This window comes from Electrona antarctica (genome assembly GCF_951216825.1).
Source record: "Electrona antarctica genome assembly, chromosome: 10".
NCBI classification, from domain to species: Eukaryota; Metazoa; Chordata; class Actinopteri; order Myctophiformes; family Myctophidae; genus Electrona; species Electrona antarctica.
In genome coordinates this window covers 52,100,836-52,118,219 of record NC_136791.1, presented here as the reverse complement: position 1 = coordinate 52,118,219, position 17,384 = coordinate 52,100,836, and the positions used below count along the sequence as shown (strand labels likewise).

The 17,384-nt window shown below is 43.3% G+C and overlaps 1 protein-coding gene across 3 annotated transcripts in view; it reads right to left on the bottom strand.

Moving 5' to 3' along the window:
• rgs17 (regulator of G protein signaling 17) overlaps positions 1-15,486 on the bottom strand; it is a 33,042-nt gene extending 17,556 nt beyond the window's left edge. The window contains exons 1-2 of one of the 3 annotated variants that reach the window (XM_079512610.1): positions 15,271-15,486; positions 11,173-11,580 (exon numbers count right to left, since the gene is read on the bottom strand). In XM_079512610.1, the coding sequence (XP_079368736.1) occupies positions 11,173-11,175 (3 nt within the window). In that variant the 5' untranslated portion in view covers positions 11,176-11,580; positions 15,271-15,486. The other 2 variants (XM_079512611.1, XM_079512612.1) reach the window with 2 other exon arrangements.
• Between the last annotated feature and the right edge of the window lie 1,898 nt (positions 15,487-17,384).

The following is a 17,384-nucleotide window of genomic DNA, read 5'->3' as shown; positions in this document are numbered from 1 at the left end:
GCAGATATCTAAGCTCACAAAGTGTTGCAATGCGATGTGTCATGAGTTTGTAGTTGTACATCAGCTATATTTGGCAACGGAATTTGGTGTAGAGGGAAAAAGGAGTGGGCCAAGGATAGACCCCTGGGGACTCCGATCAATGAAGTATAATATGAGTTTTTAAGTGGTGAACATGTGTGTTGTGTACTACACTCTTTTTCATCTATTTTTCTATATGCCTACTGTAGAATGGGTGGTGAAAAACAGCTCGAGTTTGGAGGGAATGCAATAGGCTTTGAATTAAGAGTATAAAAAAGGCACTCGTATGCATATTCAACTCATGATTATGAAATAAATATTTTTTTACTAAACTTTCATTCTGTTCATTTAACTTTTGGACAATTTCTATGAGGAATGTTCATCAACATCACAGCTTGCAGAGTCACATGTCAGGGTCATGCCAAATAGTGCTGAAACCAGACTTACTCCAATTGGCCAAAGGAGGGCGCTATAGTAATTGTTTGAAAATGAAAACTTTGAACAGGCATAACTCATGCCTCATTTGGCCAAAATCCATCGACCTTGTTTAGAGCTTGATGGATGAGCTCTCGCCTTTGGACCACAAGTTCATGGGTTCGAATCTGGGCACCAACTCAGTGTATGAGTGGCATGGCTTTGGTGTGGCAAGTCGTGCTGGAAGTCCAGGGTAGTGATGGTAGGTGTGGCACTCCAGCGGTGCAGTCTAGCGCGATCTTACAGGAATAGACTCCCATGTGTTACGTGTAGTGTCGTAAAAAGGTCTCATGCTTTCACTTGATCCCCCCAAAAATGACTTATTTTCTTTTAAGTACACTACACACCCCATGAAGCCTTGAATTTAAGCCAATTTGATGATCGGCGGTGTCTCCGCCTCTCCGGTAGGAGCCTGCTCTTTGAATTGTTTTAGAAATGCAAAAAAAACCAATCCTAATCTTGATTATTCTGCATGTTCCATTAGTGAGTTTTGGCCAGTTAAAATACTGCCTTAAAAAGAAAGAACATTAAAACATAATTTCATATTATTTTGTGATACACCTGTGATACTGATGCTTTGTCAAATTGCGAAATTGTGTTGGTAACTAGAAAGGTCGCAATTTAAAAAAATTGCAAAGTGTGGTTGCCGCAGTCGCTTACATAGTCCAACTCAAAAATACTGGTTGCCCAATAATAATAATAATAATAAAAGTGTTACAATTACAATAGTCTGGTTGCAATAACTAGCTTTGGGGATGCGTCAGAGCTGGATTCCTGAATGGGAAATTCTGGGCACAAGCCCTGCAGGGCCCAAAGAGCAGGGTGGCACTGTAGAAAATTAGGTCAATTAAGTCAGAGGCATTCACCCTGGAAATCTTAATTATAGCGGCTCTCATATAATGTATTGTTACATATACAAATAATAAAGTGGTGAAAGAACATAACCAGCTGATCAGTCAGTCTATCATATGATTCTAAAGTAAAGGGCCCCAGCACGAAAAGCTACTATAGTGTATACGGCCTGTTTTGAAACAGAATATACAAAAGATATTTTGACACTACTTTTCTTTCACTTAAAAGGAAGAAACTGATGACAAAAAGATACAAAAAGAGAGAACTATGACTCATTTCGACTTCATGTTGACATATCCGTGGTGCAGTAGATCATATCATGGAGATGTGGTCCGGTACGCTCTTAACCCATTTAGACCTGAAGACGTTTCTGCAAATGTCTTCTAAATCCTGACAGTTTTCTGAAAAGCCTATGTTTCTATGTCAGTCGTTCTTAAAGTTTTTGATGTCAAGGACCCCAAAAATATATTTCTAAAACGGTTAGTCCCAATACTTGATTCTGATTGGCTGGTTACCGTCACGTGACCGTTGTAAATTTCACCGATAACCCACACCTTCAATCACTTTATATCATTCGCAGCTGATTCCACATCTCTGTAGCTGTACTGGGGATGGGGAGTGCTTGATTGCCTTACGAACCCATGCCGTGCGGGCGTCTAAGCACCACCCGGCTCATATGGCTCTGTTGTAATCCAAACGTACATGCGTGTGGGTATAGGGATAGGGTGGCCTGGCTGGGTGTATGACTTGACTACCGCGGCCTGAATGATTCAGCCCTGCAGCCCTGGTGTGAGATATGATCTGGACAACAGATGTCAATATGAAGTTGAGGATAACATTGACCACTTCTGTGTTTTAGTCATACTTCTCTCTCCTTTCTTTCGTAATCTTTTTTGTCATCAGACGGACAGCTTGGTCATATACTTCTCTCTTTGTTGACGTTTTGTTAACTCATCCTCCTGCCGTTAACCCAGTGGTGGAAAGTAACTAAGTACATTTACTCAAATACTGTACTTAAGTACAATTTTGAGGTATTTGTACTTTACTTGTATTCCAATTTCCAATACATTTACATCTACTCCACTACATCTCAGAGCCAACATTTGTACTTTTACTCCACTACAATTATTTGAAAACTTTAGTTACTAGTTAATTTGGAGATTTACATTTTGATTAGAAAAACATACATTACTGTAACCACTTCAACCCTATATACATTTCAACCATTTGAAAATAGCTGATCTACAAGCTCACAATGTGTCGCGATGCGATGCATTGTGTGCAACCCCTCTTTCTATTCAAATATTAATATAAACTGGAAAGGTTGCAATTTTGAAAAAGTGAAAAGTGTGGTTGCCGCAGTCGCTTACATAGGCCCCTCCCACTAATATTGCCAGCCAATTACAATGTCGCGTCACCCCTGTGATCATGTGTAAGTAATTCGAGGGGATTTATGCCCCCAAAAATCATGTTTTTTGCGACAAACGGTTACAATTTTCGCATTTGTGGCGCCCCCTATGGATGAAAATGGAATTGCTTTTGGCTTTTGGTTGATTAAACCACCCACGACATTTGATTCAAATTGATTGGAGAAAATTCAAAATGGCGGAAAATCTATCATGGCCTATCGTGGCCTATATGGTGAGATGAGTCATGACCCAAGAAAGCCAGGGAAAAAAATATATTTTATTTTACGACCTACGGTTCAAGAGTTATAAGCCAAAACGTAAAGTGGGCTGTTATAGCGCCACCATGAGGCCGACCGATAACATTATAAGTTGATTAATTTTAGTAATTATTATGAACCTACCCTCCAAGTTTTGTAACTATAGTGATTACAGTCTCTGAAGAACAAATACTTGAATGTGAGAATGCGAAAAATCGCATTTTCCCATTCATGTCAATGGGGAAATTTAATTCACTAATAAATTAATATCAATTAAACTATACAACATTTCTCTTAAAAAAATACAAACACATCCTTCCTGATGAAGCCGGTCAATTTGAGATATGGCTCAAGTGCGTGCTGCCAAAACTGTGGGAGGAGTAGTGCGTCAAACAAAAGGTTACTGGAATAATAAAGTGTTCCAATTACAATAGTCTGGTTGCCCTGTTAGGGCAACCACACTAATTACTGCTACATAGCTCCTCTTGAATCTGAGGTTCGACTATCGGCTGGACCCTCCTTTCCAGTACCTTGGCCTGGCCGTGGAACAACTGACCAGATCTATCCTGGAGAAGGCCTGGGAGTATGCATATCCGCCGCCGGTCTACATGTGTTTTGTGGATTTGGAGAAGGCATATGACGGGTCCCCCGGGAGGTTCTGTCGGAGGTGCTGCGGGAGTATGGGGTGAGGGGGACCTTGCTTTTTTTTTCTTTTATTTTTTAGATTTTTTTGGATTACCAGCCAAGGTGCCTGGACTACTAAATTGGCCCAGGCCGAGGGGGACCTTGTTGAGGGCCATCTAATCTCTGTACACCCAAAGCGAGAGCTGTGTCCGTGTGCTCGGGAGTAAGTCAGATTCGTTTCCGGGGGGGGGGGGGGGGGGGGGTTGGCCTCTGTCAGGGCTGCGCATTGTCACGTATCCCGTTTGTGATCTTCATGGACAGGATTTCGAGGCGAAGTTGTGAGGGAGAGGGTATACTGAGCTAAGGATTGCTTCACTGCTTTTTTGCAGATGATGTGCTTCTTCGCCTGGAAAGGAGCCAGGTGGTTCGGGCATCTGGTTAGGATGCCTCTCAAGCGTCTCCCTAGGAAGGTCCTCGAGGCACGTCCCACGGGCAGACCAAAGATGAGATGGAGGGACTACATCGACTCACTGGCCTTGGAACGCCTCGGAATCCTCCAGGAGGACGTTACTAATGTTGTTCTGGAGAGGGAAATCTGGAGCTCTCTGGTGGAGCTGTTGCCCCCGCGACCAGACTACGGATAAGCGGTTGAAGATGGATAGATGGAGTTCCATTTATGCAATATGCTCAAAACTAGAGCTAGAGCTGTGCACGACTCAGAATGTATCTAAAGATCTACAGTGACACTAAGCCAGGGTAGAAAGCCCCCCCCCCCCCACACACACACACACACACACACACGCGCACGAGCGCTACTGTCTGACAGCCGGGCCTCCTCCTATTTACACCACACAGTGCAGACTGACTTATTCATCTCTTCTAATGTGTATAAAAATCATGAGTTCTGCTAAATCAGATTACAGCGTAATTGACTAGACGCAGCACAACTATGTCTATGGTCTCTATGGTAGCTATGCTAGCATAATCCAAGCTAGAGTGACCACTATACCTAACCATTATATGTCTATACCGGCACCTGGCAATGACAGGCAAGGAGAAAGTACATAAATATAATCTTTCACCTTCCTGCCAATTAGAACTTTATATTTTTTGCAATGACCATGATATAATTAATAATCTAATGAACAAAATTTGCTTTAAATAAAAATGTACAGTAACTTGTTTTAATAGTATATTAGTATATTTTCTTATTTAAACTATTATCATATATAGGCAGCATGTTTTCTGCTTGTTTATTGTTGCGATTCTCCATTATTTTTTATTGTATTCATTATAAGGGTCAATTCTTGACTGCTATTTGCAGAATCAAAACGAATGTTCCTGGGCGAGTGGTTACTGGCAAATAATGTCAACCCCTGCACTTGCCGTTTCTCTACTGTAGAGCGTGACTGCCTCGCATACAGAGTCTAACTCAATAACCTCAGTTAACACAAAGAAAGATGCCATTCCTGCAATTTTATAGAGGCTCAGGAGCTAAATTTGCCAGTGGCCTGGTATAGGTATTAGGTATATGGTATGTGAGCTTCCGCTTGCAGTTAGGGTTAGGGACAAGGTTAGTAATGCGAATGAGAAAATGTGTTTATAGTGCTAATATATGCACACAGGTGTCTATAGGTGTGAACAAGGTACTGTATAAGGAACAAAGTACACACTCTAAAAAAAGAAAAACTAAATCACTTCTTGAGTGCTCAATATTGCATGAAATCCCTAATTTGACTGTCCCATGCTATAGTAAAAGCTTTAACAGATACTAGCATTCTTCCTCCCTTTTAACTTAAACCAACCCACTATGACCCTCATACAAGCTTTCTGTGCCAAAACTAACTGTTTTGCCTATAGGCCATTAGGCCTACCTCTTTCTTTGTAAGCACATAGTGGGAGACAGTAATGTTGTAAATATTATAGTGTCAATCCTATTGTTTTACCGTGAGGAAGACGTGAAAATCTGACATAACATTTCCCAGTGATTCTGTGTCGAGAGCTTGCTCTCCTTGCACTGGAAACTTCTCCTCGGTATGTAAAACGCCTTTTGATTAATTTCACGTACTGTAGCTGGCCGGAGATTTTCCAGTGCAAGGTTTTGACTCAGAATGCACTGGGTTGTCAGGTCCTCTTCACAATAGAACAATTCCCCTTTAACGCTCAAGGTCACAGGCATTTAGAATTATTATGAATTAGTATGGAAAATAATTAATGAATCAGGCTTTCAGTTATGACCTCGTAAGCTTAACCCATTTTGGGCGGGAACCCCTTTTGGTGTTTTAAACATTATGTTATAATTTAGCTATTGAAAAATAGCAGATCTACAAGCTCATAGCGCGCCACCGAGTGGCGCGCTACGAGCTTGTAGGTCTGCTATTTTTGAAAAATCGTAAAAATGTGGCGCAAATCTTTGAATATATATTCTTTCAAAGTGAATGTTTTTAACTCAGGTCTAAATGGGTTAATTAAACAAAACTCTTACCTGTAAAGTCTAAAACTGACCCTCCTCACTGAACTCGCAATGCCCCAAAATGACTACACTCCCGAAATGTGCAGCGAGTGCGAACATGGGCGCCTTGTTGCCTCTGCTATGATTTTCGCAAAGGGTTTTTACTACAGTGATACATGGCAGGTTATGCAGGGGGGCGACCTGACTGATATGCAAATGCTGTCGCCTGACCACTTCAGTGGCCATCGGTTATTCAGCAACCGTATAGCAGACCGTGGAGAAAAAAAAGAGGTGGCAGCGATGCAAACGACAACGAGGTACAGCTTTGTTCTAGCACTGGAGGAGGAGGTTGCAGTGAAAAGACATGCAAATATGGCATGGAAAGAAACACAAATAACCTGCACAGAGAGGCACAGAGCGAGACAGCAAGACAGCATGAGAACTACATGATAGACCTGCAAATAAGTCGCCATACGTTGTTGGCCCAACATGGCTTATTAGCCAGAGCCACACATTGTTTTGTTTTCACTCTCATCATTTTGATACACTATGACTATAATGTTTAGTTTCCACTTGCTCATTCAGTACTGAGCGCTTAACAATCAACGCTGGCTTACCCTTTCATCAGTGGTAATTATGATAACCAGGTGGCTGAGAACTCGTACTCCAACACATTGACATGTCATATTGTGTTCTCTATAGAATGTGTAGGAGCTATTTTATCTATTGAGGATGCTATTTTAATTGATTTAATTGATTATAAAAAAATATATATATCAACAATAAAAAAATAGAACATCTACAAGCTCACAATGCTTGAATCCCGTGAGTTTGTAGATCAGGCTATTTTCACGCAATCCCTTGTTAGACTATCGGCCACTTGGGAACGATGCAAGTTGGGAACCTAGTATATAATACCTGTTGTCATAGCACCTGTTTTAACCATCTGTCTGTGTCCCTTTTGTGCCCATACTGTATATGGAGATCTCTGTATCTGTCTGTCTGCCTGTGTCTAAAGAGTGCAAACCGACTGTGAAAAGTGGACTGGTTAAGTAATCAAATGGCAGGTGTGGCTGTGGGGTTGCCATGGCAATCAATTGACTTAGGCTCATTGGGTCCACTGGCAGAGCCTGACCAGAGCCTTTTGTGGCGGTTCCGGACAACCGTGTGTCCGACCACCTCAAGACCGGGTTTGAAGTCGGTGGGGCGAACGGTTCTCGAGTTACGTGGATTACAGACGTACACACACAAGGTAAGTTGTTAATGAGACAAATTGATTTTAATGTAATTAAAAATTAGGAAATGTTAAGTAGAGCCACAGGATAACATAAAAAAAAAAGGTAACTGGAACTTAAGTAGCCAAACTCAAAATTGGCAATTCAATGTTGGTGCACTGTAAAATAATAGAGAATTTGCAGAATAGCAATGGGAATATTGAATATATGAAGGGGCAGAGGTTCGTCGTTGGCATCCAGGGAGTGTGTGTGCACAGTTTGGCATGGATCGGGCTAACGGTGACGGAGATTCGCTGGTAACGGACGGACGGACGCGCACGCACACACCTGGAGGAGACAATTATCAGATTTTTTAGGAAAGGTCAAGTCAAAGGGGCCTGCCAGGAGAATAGTCACACGAGGGGCCACAATGTACCACCCAGCTTACTATATCAGGGGCTCGAAGAAGGGGCCACGAACCACACCATTGCTCCAATCTGGCACAAACACTGTTCAGGGGTCTGGCGTCATGACAGTCATGCACTCTCCCTGCCTCAGCCTGTACTCAGTGTATGTCTACATTACTGTATCTACCTTTGCTTCTACTTCTGTAATATCTTATTAAATTGCATCGTTCCCAAGTAGGGAGCGATGGTTGATTCTACAGACAAACACAGGTGTGGTGGTATCTGCAAATTATGAACCTCCACAAAAATAGAGATAACTACCGGGCCGGGTTGCCTAGCCCAGCTGAGCGAGCAAATATTGGAAGTCAGTCATAGCCAATTGGAATAGAATGTGAAAAAAATCTGCCACCCCTTGTGGCATCTACACAGTATTGTGGTAGCAATAAATCAGGTTAGATCTGTGTAATGTCTCTCTGAAAAAGATCAAAATAAACTATTCATTCTCCTGCAGTTATTGAACTTAAAACTTTCTTCAGAATCCGCTGTGATGGTCATCAAATCTCTCTCACAGACACAGACAGACACAAAGACATGTCACACCCACACAGGAACTGAAAGCAATATTCAGCATTTTTACATAGACCATAAATAGACCATAGGAAACAGATTCAACATAACCATTGCATTCACAATGTTTAAATACAGTAAAACTTCATATATTGCTGTCCATCGCCAACAACTCATCAGGTAGACTACCCTTAGATGCATGCAAGACGGTATGCACTAGGCAGCGTAAATAAGGCAGTATAGCCAAACTTTGCAGTGCAATAGAAGTACCAAATGGGCTTGTTGTGCAACAACTGATCATGTTCGGACAAAATAAATGTCAAAATGTTGTGCGAGTTATTGTGTCGAAAGGACATGTTATTAGATTTATCTGGTTTATCGTCGCATTTAACAGCTACACAGAGTGGTGCCTCCAGTATGTGAGGCGCGACACTGAAAGAAGCACTTTGAGGTTGCAACTGTGTGATGTGTGATTAAGGGCTGTACCATCACAAATAAACGGACCCATGGATGGGTAAGGAAATAAGTTGAAAATAAAAACATACTTATCTTATCTTAAATTATTATAAGCATGGAAAGGAATAACCATCCTTTGGGGAACTTTATCTCAAAATCTAAAGTCTGTAGAATCAAATGAATTGCTCAACTAGTGCCAATACAGTTTGGATGTAGAACATTTTAAATGGTTTAGCTTAACTTCTCAGATAATGTAAACACTTGATGTCCTGTGATGTGACAATCACAATGATACGGAAGTTAACCCAGGCAATAGTACTACGTTTGACTTAAGTGTATCTTATGTTCAGTTTAATGGCAGAATGGAAATGCAAGGCAGGGTGCTACGACACCATCCTTAATGTGCAATGTTTCAGTCTACCGGGGCTTTCGCAAGACAAGAACTTCCTTTTTTTAACACTGTCAAGACACATTTTCTACAATGAGGTTTAATTTCAGCTCACAATTAGGGGTCCAACGAATAATCAAACGAATTGATTTAATCAACTATAAGAATATATTGATTTAAATAAAATAATTCTCCAAAATACTGAAAATAGCAGATCTATAAGCTCAGAACGCATCTGAGCAACACATTGTGAGCTTGTTGATTTTTTTTTCCCTTTCTTTTTTTTCACTTATTTATTCTCCCCAGAGACACTTCTAAATTATTAAATCAATCAAAAGATGTATCGATAGAATCATCACAAAGAAAATAATCAATAGTGGCAGCCCTACCACAAATGCAGTCACGGCAGATGACTGATGTAAAACACTAGAATTTCGCCGCCCTTTGGGCGGCGAATCCTAGTTCCGTGGGCAGCGCAATGGGAAGAAGGAAATAGCGGGATTTGACAGACTCCACTCCAGTATTGTGCCCTTGACATGTAGTAACGGATGGGTATTATTATTATTTGTTGTATTTTCACATCAAAGGAAATTAATGTAAATGAAAATAAGCAGACATGAAACTGCTGTTTACTGTTTTTGTTTGCTTACAATAAATTACTGTTTTTGGAAACCAAAAGCTGTAGAGAATGGAGCAGAACATACTGTAGTATATTTTTTGGGGGACCTTGACTGCATTATAGTAGGGCTACATTATTTTGGATTGCGGATTGCAGTGACCCCACATTGTTTGTTCGGGAACAATATTTGTAGTTACAATGAGGGCTACATGAGCCGAAGGGAGAGAAACACTTCGCCTCTCTCCAGTCCGTGCATATGGTGCTGGTACGGATCGCATCGCTGACTGACATAAACACACCGTTACAATTCAGAGGCACTTCAATAAGAAAACTCAACTAATAACGCTTGTGTGTGTTAATCTGCCCGATGCTGACGTTAGTATATAATGTTTAGATTGTTTTCCTGGCTGAATAACAACGGATCGCATCGCTGACTGACATAAACACTCCAATTCAGAGTCACCCCGCACGCACACACACACAGAATCCATGCGCCTCGGTGCGTCGCAGTTGTCATGTTTCCATGAATTAAACGGGTCGCGCAATTGTCGTGTTTACATTAATGAAACTGGTGGTGCAATTGTCGTGTTTGCATGAATTAAACGGTGTATTTATGTAATCGCGCCGCTGTCCATCCAAGTCCGAATCAGTGTGTGTGTGTCTGTGTGGGACTGTGTGTGTTGTGGAAGACGGGGAACAATGTTGCCAGGGTCGTGAATTGTAAGCGAGTTGTAGTGTGTGTAAGTAGCGTGGTGAAAGGCTTTGTTTCTGGGTCTGTTTGCTTGTTTCTGGGCCTGTTTTGATAGACCTGGCAACAGTGGCCCGTGTGTGTGTGTGTGTGTGTGTAGTGTTGTGTTCGTGTTGTTCTTCTAATGTGTGTGTGTGTGTAGCGTGTAACTTCCGGTGTTGCAGAAACATAAAAGCTCTCGTGGGTCACGTGGTTGGCTTTGAGCAAATGGGAGAGGGGATGTAGTGTTGCCAGGTCCGCGTATTGTAAGCGAGTGGTAGTGTGTGTAAGTAGCGTGTTGAATGGCATTGTTTCTGTGCTTGTTGTCATAGACGTGGCAACAAATTAGGCGGGGGTGTCGGTGCTTGTGGCGTGTTTGTGTTTATTATTGATATTGATGTTGTTTGTGAGTCTGGACGGGAGCCGGCTGTAGTGGCAGTGCGATGACAATTTTTACGCGGATGGTGTTCAGTGTGGGCGTGCTGCGCGACATGAGGAGATAGCCGTGGATCGACGCGGAGGGTAAGGCTGTGACGTGTTAGTGTGTTTAGTGGGTTATTGCAGTGTGTGTTGCAGTGTGTCAGACACTCTTGGAGTGACGTAGTAGCTGGTGGCTTTTGTTCCTGGGTTGGGAACAGCGTTTTGGGCACACCTTTTCAATTGTATAATAGATGGAATGGATTAGCAATAGCATAAAATCAAACCTACCATGAGAATTAGTGGATTACTAAAGACAAGTCAGATGGTGCAGTCATGGCGCTGAGGTAATATGTTGCAGGATGACACACGGCTGATGGACTGACTGACTAGGTGGCTGTCCGTCTGATCGTCCGTTTGGCTTGTTTGAGTTGCAGGGTGAGCAGCAGTCAAGATTCTTCTCAGTACAGGAAGAGGGCTTATTGGTTTCACCATCCCTGACCGACTGTCATAGAGAGGGATGGAAGGTATGAGGGCGAAGTGTAACTAATTCCTCTCCTTGTTTTTTTCTTCTTGGACTGGCTCCTTTTCCTCACTTGTTCTGCCTAGGAGGCTACGCTTCTGTAGATCTCAGGATGGGACTCAGCAGACATGTCATTTGCAGACTTGAGTGTACAGGATGCAGCAAAAGCACAGCATCTGAAACACAGAGGCCAGACAAAGACATAGGCTTCATTATTCACTTCCACTGAGCAGCACACATCCACTTAGTGCCTGTGGGCCATTGAGCTGCTCTAGCCTCTCCTCCACAGATATGATCAGGAAAATGTGTGTGTGTGTGGGGGGGACTCGGGGGGACTCGGGGGGGGGGGGGGGCTGCATTAGAATAGGCAGGATTATTGTAAAACTAATAAGATAAGAAGAAACATTTCCTGATTTTCCTCCTTGACAACTTCCCTGGCGTTTCTATTCTGGACTCATTATCAAAGATTTTCAATAGGAAAACATCACTTTTTGATTGACATTGACTTTATCATGTGTCTACTGTATGTAATGTTTAGACAAGATCAGGTTGGTGGGACTGCTCAGTGTTCCAGCCTAGTCTAGTAGTGACCTCTGTTCTACTCTATCTTGAGGGAAGTTGACTAAAAGCATAACAAAGGCAAACTACTGGTTAGGGCTGGGCGGTATGACTTCAAATTAATTCAATTCAAACCTTGGCCACGATTAATGAATAATTAAAAAACAAAGTGTGTGTGTGTATATATATATACCCAATGCATATATATATACCCATGCTGCTCCCCGGGAGCCCAGGTGGAGCCTGCAGAACCATTGCGGCTCAAGAAACCACCACTCCTGAATGAAGTGTCTGGTGCTGGGAGTCTGGTGCAACACACAGGTCCTGGCGGTACTCCTGGTGAGAGCAGGAGTGGACCTGGTGAGACGTAGGAGGGGCCCGGACAGGAGTCAACCCACAGAGCCTAGTCCCTCCACATGCCAGAATTGTACCTCCCAGTCCCGGCAGAGTAGTTCCGGAGTGGATCCAGCAGATTGTGTTGGCACTGGTCTTTCCATGGTGGGTCTGATCGAGGGTAGCTACTGGGACGTAAGTCAGGACTTGATCACCCCGGCTGGGTCACCCGAGTGAGGGGTATGATGTTCGCGAGACCCGAAACTCCGATGACCTTGGGATACATCACTGAGGATACGTCCCAGGTGCATCCAAGCGATGTATTTTCGTTCTGAGGTATTCTATTCATAGTGACTCATAGGAATAGACTATGTGACAACCAGGTATAGTCTGGTGACCACCGGAGAGACGGGTGACAGCCGGAATGTAGACAGCACCCCGGGAGCAGTATGGGTTGGCGCACCAGCCTGCATCCTCCGTGAGGAGGAAGCCCAAAAACCTTCGATGAGGCCTTTAGGAGGGCCATTCGAGCCGCAAGTGGAGCCTGCAGTGCCACCATTGCCCAGATGGAGCCTGCAGAACCATTGCGGCTCAAGAAACCACCACTCCTGAATGAAGTGTCTGGTGCTGGGAGTCTGGTGCCACGCACAGGTCCTGGCGGTACTCCTGGTGAGAGCAGGAGTGGACCTGGTGAGACGTAGGAGGGGCCCAGACAGGAGTCAACCCACAGAGCCTAGTCCCTCCACATGCCAGAATTGTATCTCCCAGTCCCGGCAGAGTAGTTCCGGAGTGGATCCAGCGGATTGTGTTGGCACTGATCTTTCCCTGGTGGGTCTGATCGAGGGTAGCTACTGGGACGTAAATCGGTACTTGATCACCCCGGCTGGGTCACCCGAGTGAGGGGTATGATGTTCGCGGGACCCGAAACCCCGATGACCTTGGGATACATCACTGAGGATACGTCCCAGGTGCATCCGAGCGATGTATTTTTGTTCTGAGGTATTCTATTTATATATATATATATATATATATATATATATATATATATATATAGAGAGAGAGAGAGAGAGAGAGAGAGAGAGAGAGAGAGAGAGAGAGAGAGAGAGAGAGAGATATTTTTTTTCTTTTTTTTTTAAATTATAATTATTATACTATTATATATATATTTTTTTTTAAATTAATCTACAGTACATGTTGGTTGTTAAGTAGTTGGTTCTAAATATTGGTTTTGATAGCCCTAGGCTACTACTGGTTGACAGTACATCCAACTCTACTCAGGCCGGTTTGGGACAATTGGACACTAGTGTGGACAATACTGATGCACAAACTTGGACACATCATCAGTGGTGTTTCCTGGAGTCGCTGACTCGCTGGGTGCTTCGGGTCTCGCAACAGACACTCCCCCCCAGGTGACCTGACCGAGGCTTATCAGACCCCGGCCTCCTACTGCCCCTCTGTCTCTTGGGGGCTTAGGGTGGCAGGTGAGCTGTTAACAGTGTTGCAGACCCTGGCCACTGAGAAGTCTTCTGAAAGAATATATATTCAAAGATTTGTGCCGCATTTTCACGATTTTTCAAAAATAGCAGACCTACAAGCTTGTAGATCTGCTATACTGTTAGTTAAAACACCAAAAGGGGTTCCCGCTCAGAATGGGTTAAGTGACTTCTGTGACGTGACTTCACCCGGTTAAAATGAGTGCTATGACAAGAGGTATTATACATACTAGGTTTCGAACTTGCATCGTTCCCATTCTTCCCAAGTAGGCCTGTGGCCGACGGGCACATGTCTAGTAATAACATAATAATGATGATGATAATAATAATTGTAACACTCCAAATTAAATTATGAGTCTGACAAAATATATGCTGTCCAATTGTTACAATGTTACTATTATAGACCAATACACCAATATTTGGCTAATGCATTGACATTTATGTCAAATAGTATCACACCACCAGTCCACCACACAAAAACAAACTAAGCAAGTTGCATGAGCCTGTCAGGTTAATAAGCCAAATAGCTTAGTCTTCTCTTCTTCATCTTAGTTGTTCATCTTATACTTTTGTAGCCAGTCTTAATGGTGTTGAACTTGTGACTCACAGTGAGGAATCCATTGATGTGTGTAAATAATATTTGCCATGACATATTTATCTACCGTATATACAGCATAAAGAGTAACAATGATATAATATGTCCTGGTGCGGTCACGGAATTCCAATCTTCACTTTAAAAGAGTCCATTGCATGCTGCAACAGAATTTAGGAACCACTGGTTCAATCTGTCCATAGGGGACTGCAATGCAATGTGGGCGTTCTCTCAGCTTTGGATTGGACTACATGGTCAATTCAGCAATGCAATGCATTACATGGCTGCGAAGAGAACAGATGAATACGCGGTGCAAAAAAAAAAAAGAAGAAGAACGAACATTATTAATGTCCTTTCTTTTTTTTCGCACGAATGATGTTGCTGCAGCTTGTAATCTGATGCGTCTGCTTGAGGGCCCATGCATGTTTTCAGATAACAAGTAGGCTGGCTCATCGGCTCCAGCTCAACGTGTATCTGTATAAGTAGCTCATGTGCAGTGCACTGTGTGCAGGCTAGCCGCTGCTGGGTTGGGTGTTTTGCATGGTTTCTCTTGCAGCTGTCTGATCCCGAAGCATCCGAATCACAGGCTACTGCAGGTAAGGCTGGCAGGCAAAACGACAACGATTCCTCGCCTAAATGACAATGACGACCGAGACGCACAAGATAAGAGGGTGGATGGTACAATGTTGTCGCATCGACAACTCCAAATATGTATATTAAAAATAAAATCAAAAACCACCCACTTTCTTGGAGCTAGCCTAGCCCATAGATCCGCTATCTGTGGCAGAGAGAGAGGAGGCGGTGGCAGCTGAGCAGCAGCAGCTAGCACCGTGCTAACGGTGGCTAGCGAGCCTGAATGGAGCCTTTGCACATAATAATCATAATCTTACCGCTTTGTTTTAGACTGTCAGTGTCCTAGGATGATAGCTCGGAATGCACGTCGTCCCGATGCTTATTTAATGTCATCGTAGATGGTAATCCCGCGGTGTAATGTCCATCGCCGCTGTTTTTCTGCCATCCGCCCAACTTCAGCACCGAACGCTGCCGAGCCCCTGCCCCTGGATGCACTGCGCAGGCGCGCTGTCACCGCTGTCAGCTCGGGCTGATGGTCAGGGCTGCAGTGTCATGATGCACTGCTGTGTCCCTCCCTACACATATTATATATCACATTTATATCAATGCTGCTATGTCCCTACACATATTATATATCACATTTATAGAAATATTATATCACTATCTATGCACTGCTGTGTCCCATCCATCTTCAACCACTTATCCGTAGTCGGGTCGTGGGCCAACAGCTGTAGCAGAGAGCTCCAGACCTCCCTCTCCAGAGCAACATTAAAGTAACTTAATTCTGGGGGATCCCAAGGCCATCTTGGAGGTATTATCCTCCATCTGATTGGTCTGCATTCCCGGGGACTGCCCGGGGGGTCTCAGACCCATTTTCCACCAGGTATGGTTTTGCCCACTCAATTCATAATTAACGTTCCAATTTTGGAGCTCTGGCTCATGGACTAAGAACCAAAAAGAACTGAACCGGTTCCCATTGGGAACCAACTGGTGGAAAAGGGGTCACAGTGGAACGTGCATTGAGAACCTATACCTAGGGAGACACTCGGGAGGCATCCTTACTACTAGATGCCCGAACCACCTAAGCTGTCTCCTTTCCAAGTGAAGAAGCAGCGGGTCTACTCCGAATCTCTCTCGTGTGACTGAACTGAACTCTCCCTACACTATCATCTGAGAAAACACATTTTGGCTGCTTGTATCCGTGACCTTATTCTTTCGGTCATGACCCACACTTCAGTGCGGTACAGTGCAATACCACCCCTGCTGCTCAGATTCTCCGGCTGATCTCCTTCTCCGTCCTCCCCTCACTCATGAACAAGACCCCGAGATACTTAATTTGGCACCGGGTGAAAAATTGGGTTACAAAGTTGTGGAATACATTTTGTTTTAGAAAGAAATAAAGAAAATAAAGTATACATATTTCTTAGATTAAGTAACACATTTTCAGAGATGAAAAATGTACAGAACCCCTTCATAAAAGTGTGGGCCCACTATGTAAAATCACACTTTTAAATCACTTTACAAGACGATATGCATTGCTCGATCAAATGTCATCCAGATTGGAGGCTAAATTGCACAATGTTTCAATGTACAATTTCGTTTTTCCTGCAGACCTCAAATATCATGATTGATGCTTAAATACCAGAAACAGTTGTTTTGTTTTATCTCCCTCAAAATCATGAATGTTTTGTGTGAGGTCAATTAAGCGACATGAGTCAAGAACACAGAACTTTAATGAACTGAACACTACACTAAGTGTGAAGAAGACAGAAAAGCAGAACTTCAGAGCAAACATCACTGCGTGAAAAGAGGAGTTAACGGGTAATTACGGGACCGGTATTTTGCCAGTAAACCTCAAGTTTAGCAGGCATATACATGTAATATACGGTAATATACGGGTGTGATGGTACAATTCGGGAGTTTACGGGAGTTTGTTGGAAAGTTTACCGGGAGTTTCCTGTAATATACACATCCGTATTCCAAGCTTTTTGCGCAGTGCATATTCTCTCAAAGTGCGCATTAAATTGTGAGAAAGCACTGCAGGACACTATAATAGCCACCTCATGGAGCAGGGTGTGTAGGCAGCAATTTGTTCCCCATCTTTACCACTGGGGGGCACCACAACTCTGCTCTCTCTGTGTGTGTGTGTGTGTGTGTGTGTGTGTGTGTGTGTGTGTGTGTGTGTGTGTGTGTGTGTGTGTGTGTGTGTGTGTGTGTGTGTGTGTGTGTGTGTGTGTGTGTGTGTGTGTGTGTGTGTGTGTGTGTGTGTGTGTGTGTGTGTGTGTGTGTGTGTGTGTGTGTGTGTGTGTGTGTGTGTGTGTGTGTGTGTGTGTGCGTGCCTCGTCTCACACACACGCGCGCACAAGTTCCACAATTAGTAATTATCATATCATCATATAATTATCATTATTTCTCATAACTGAAAAGTGCA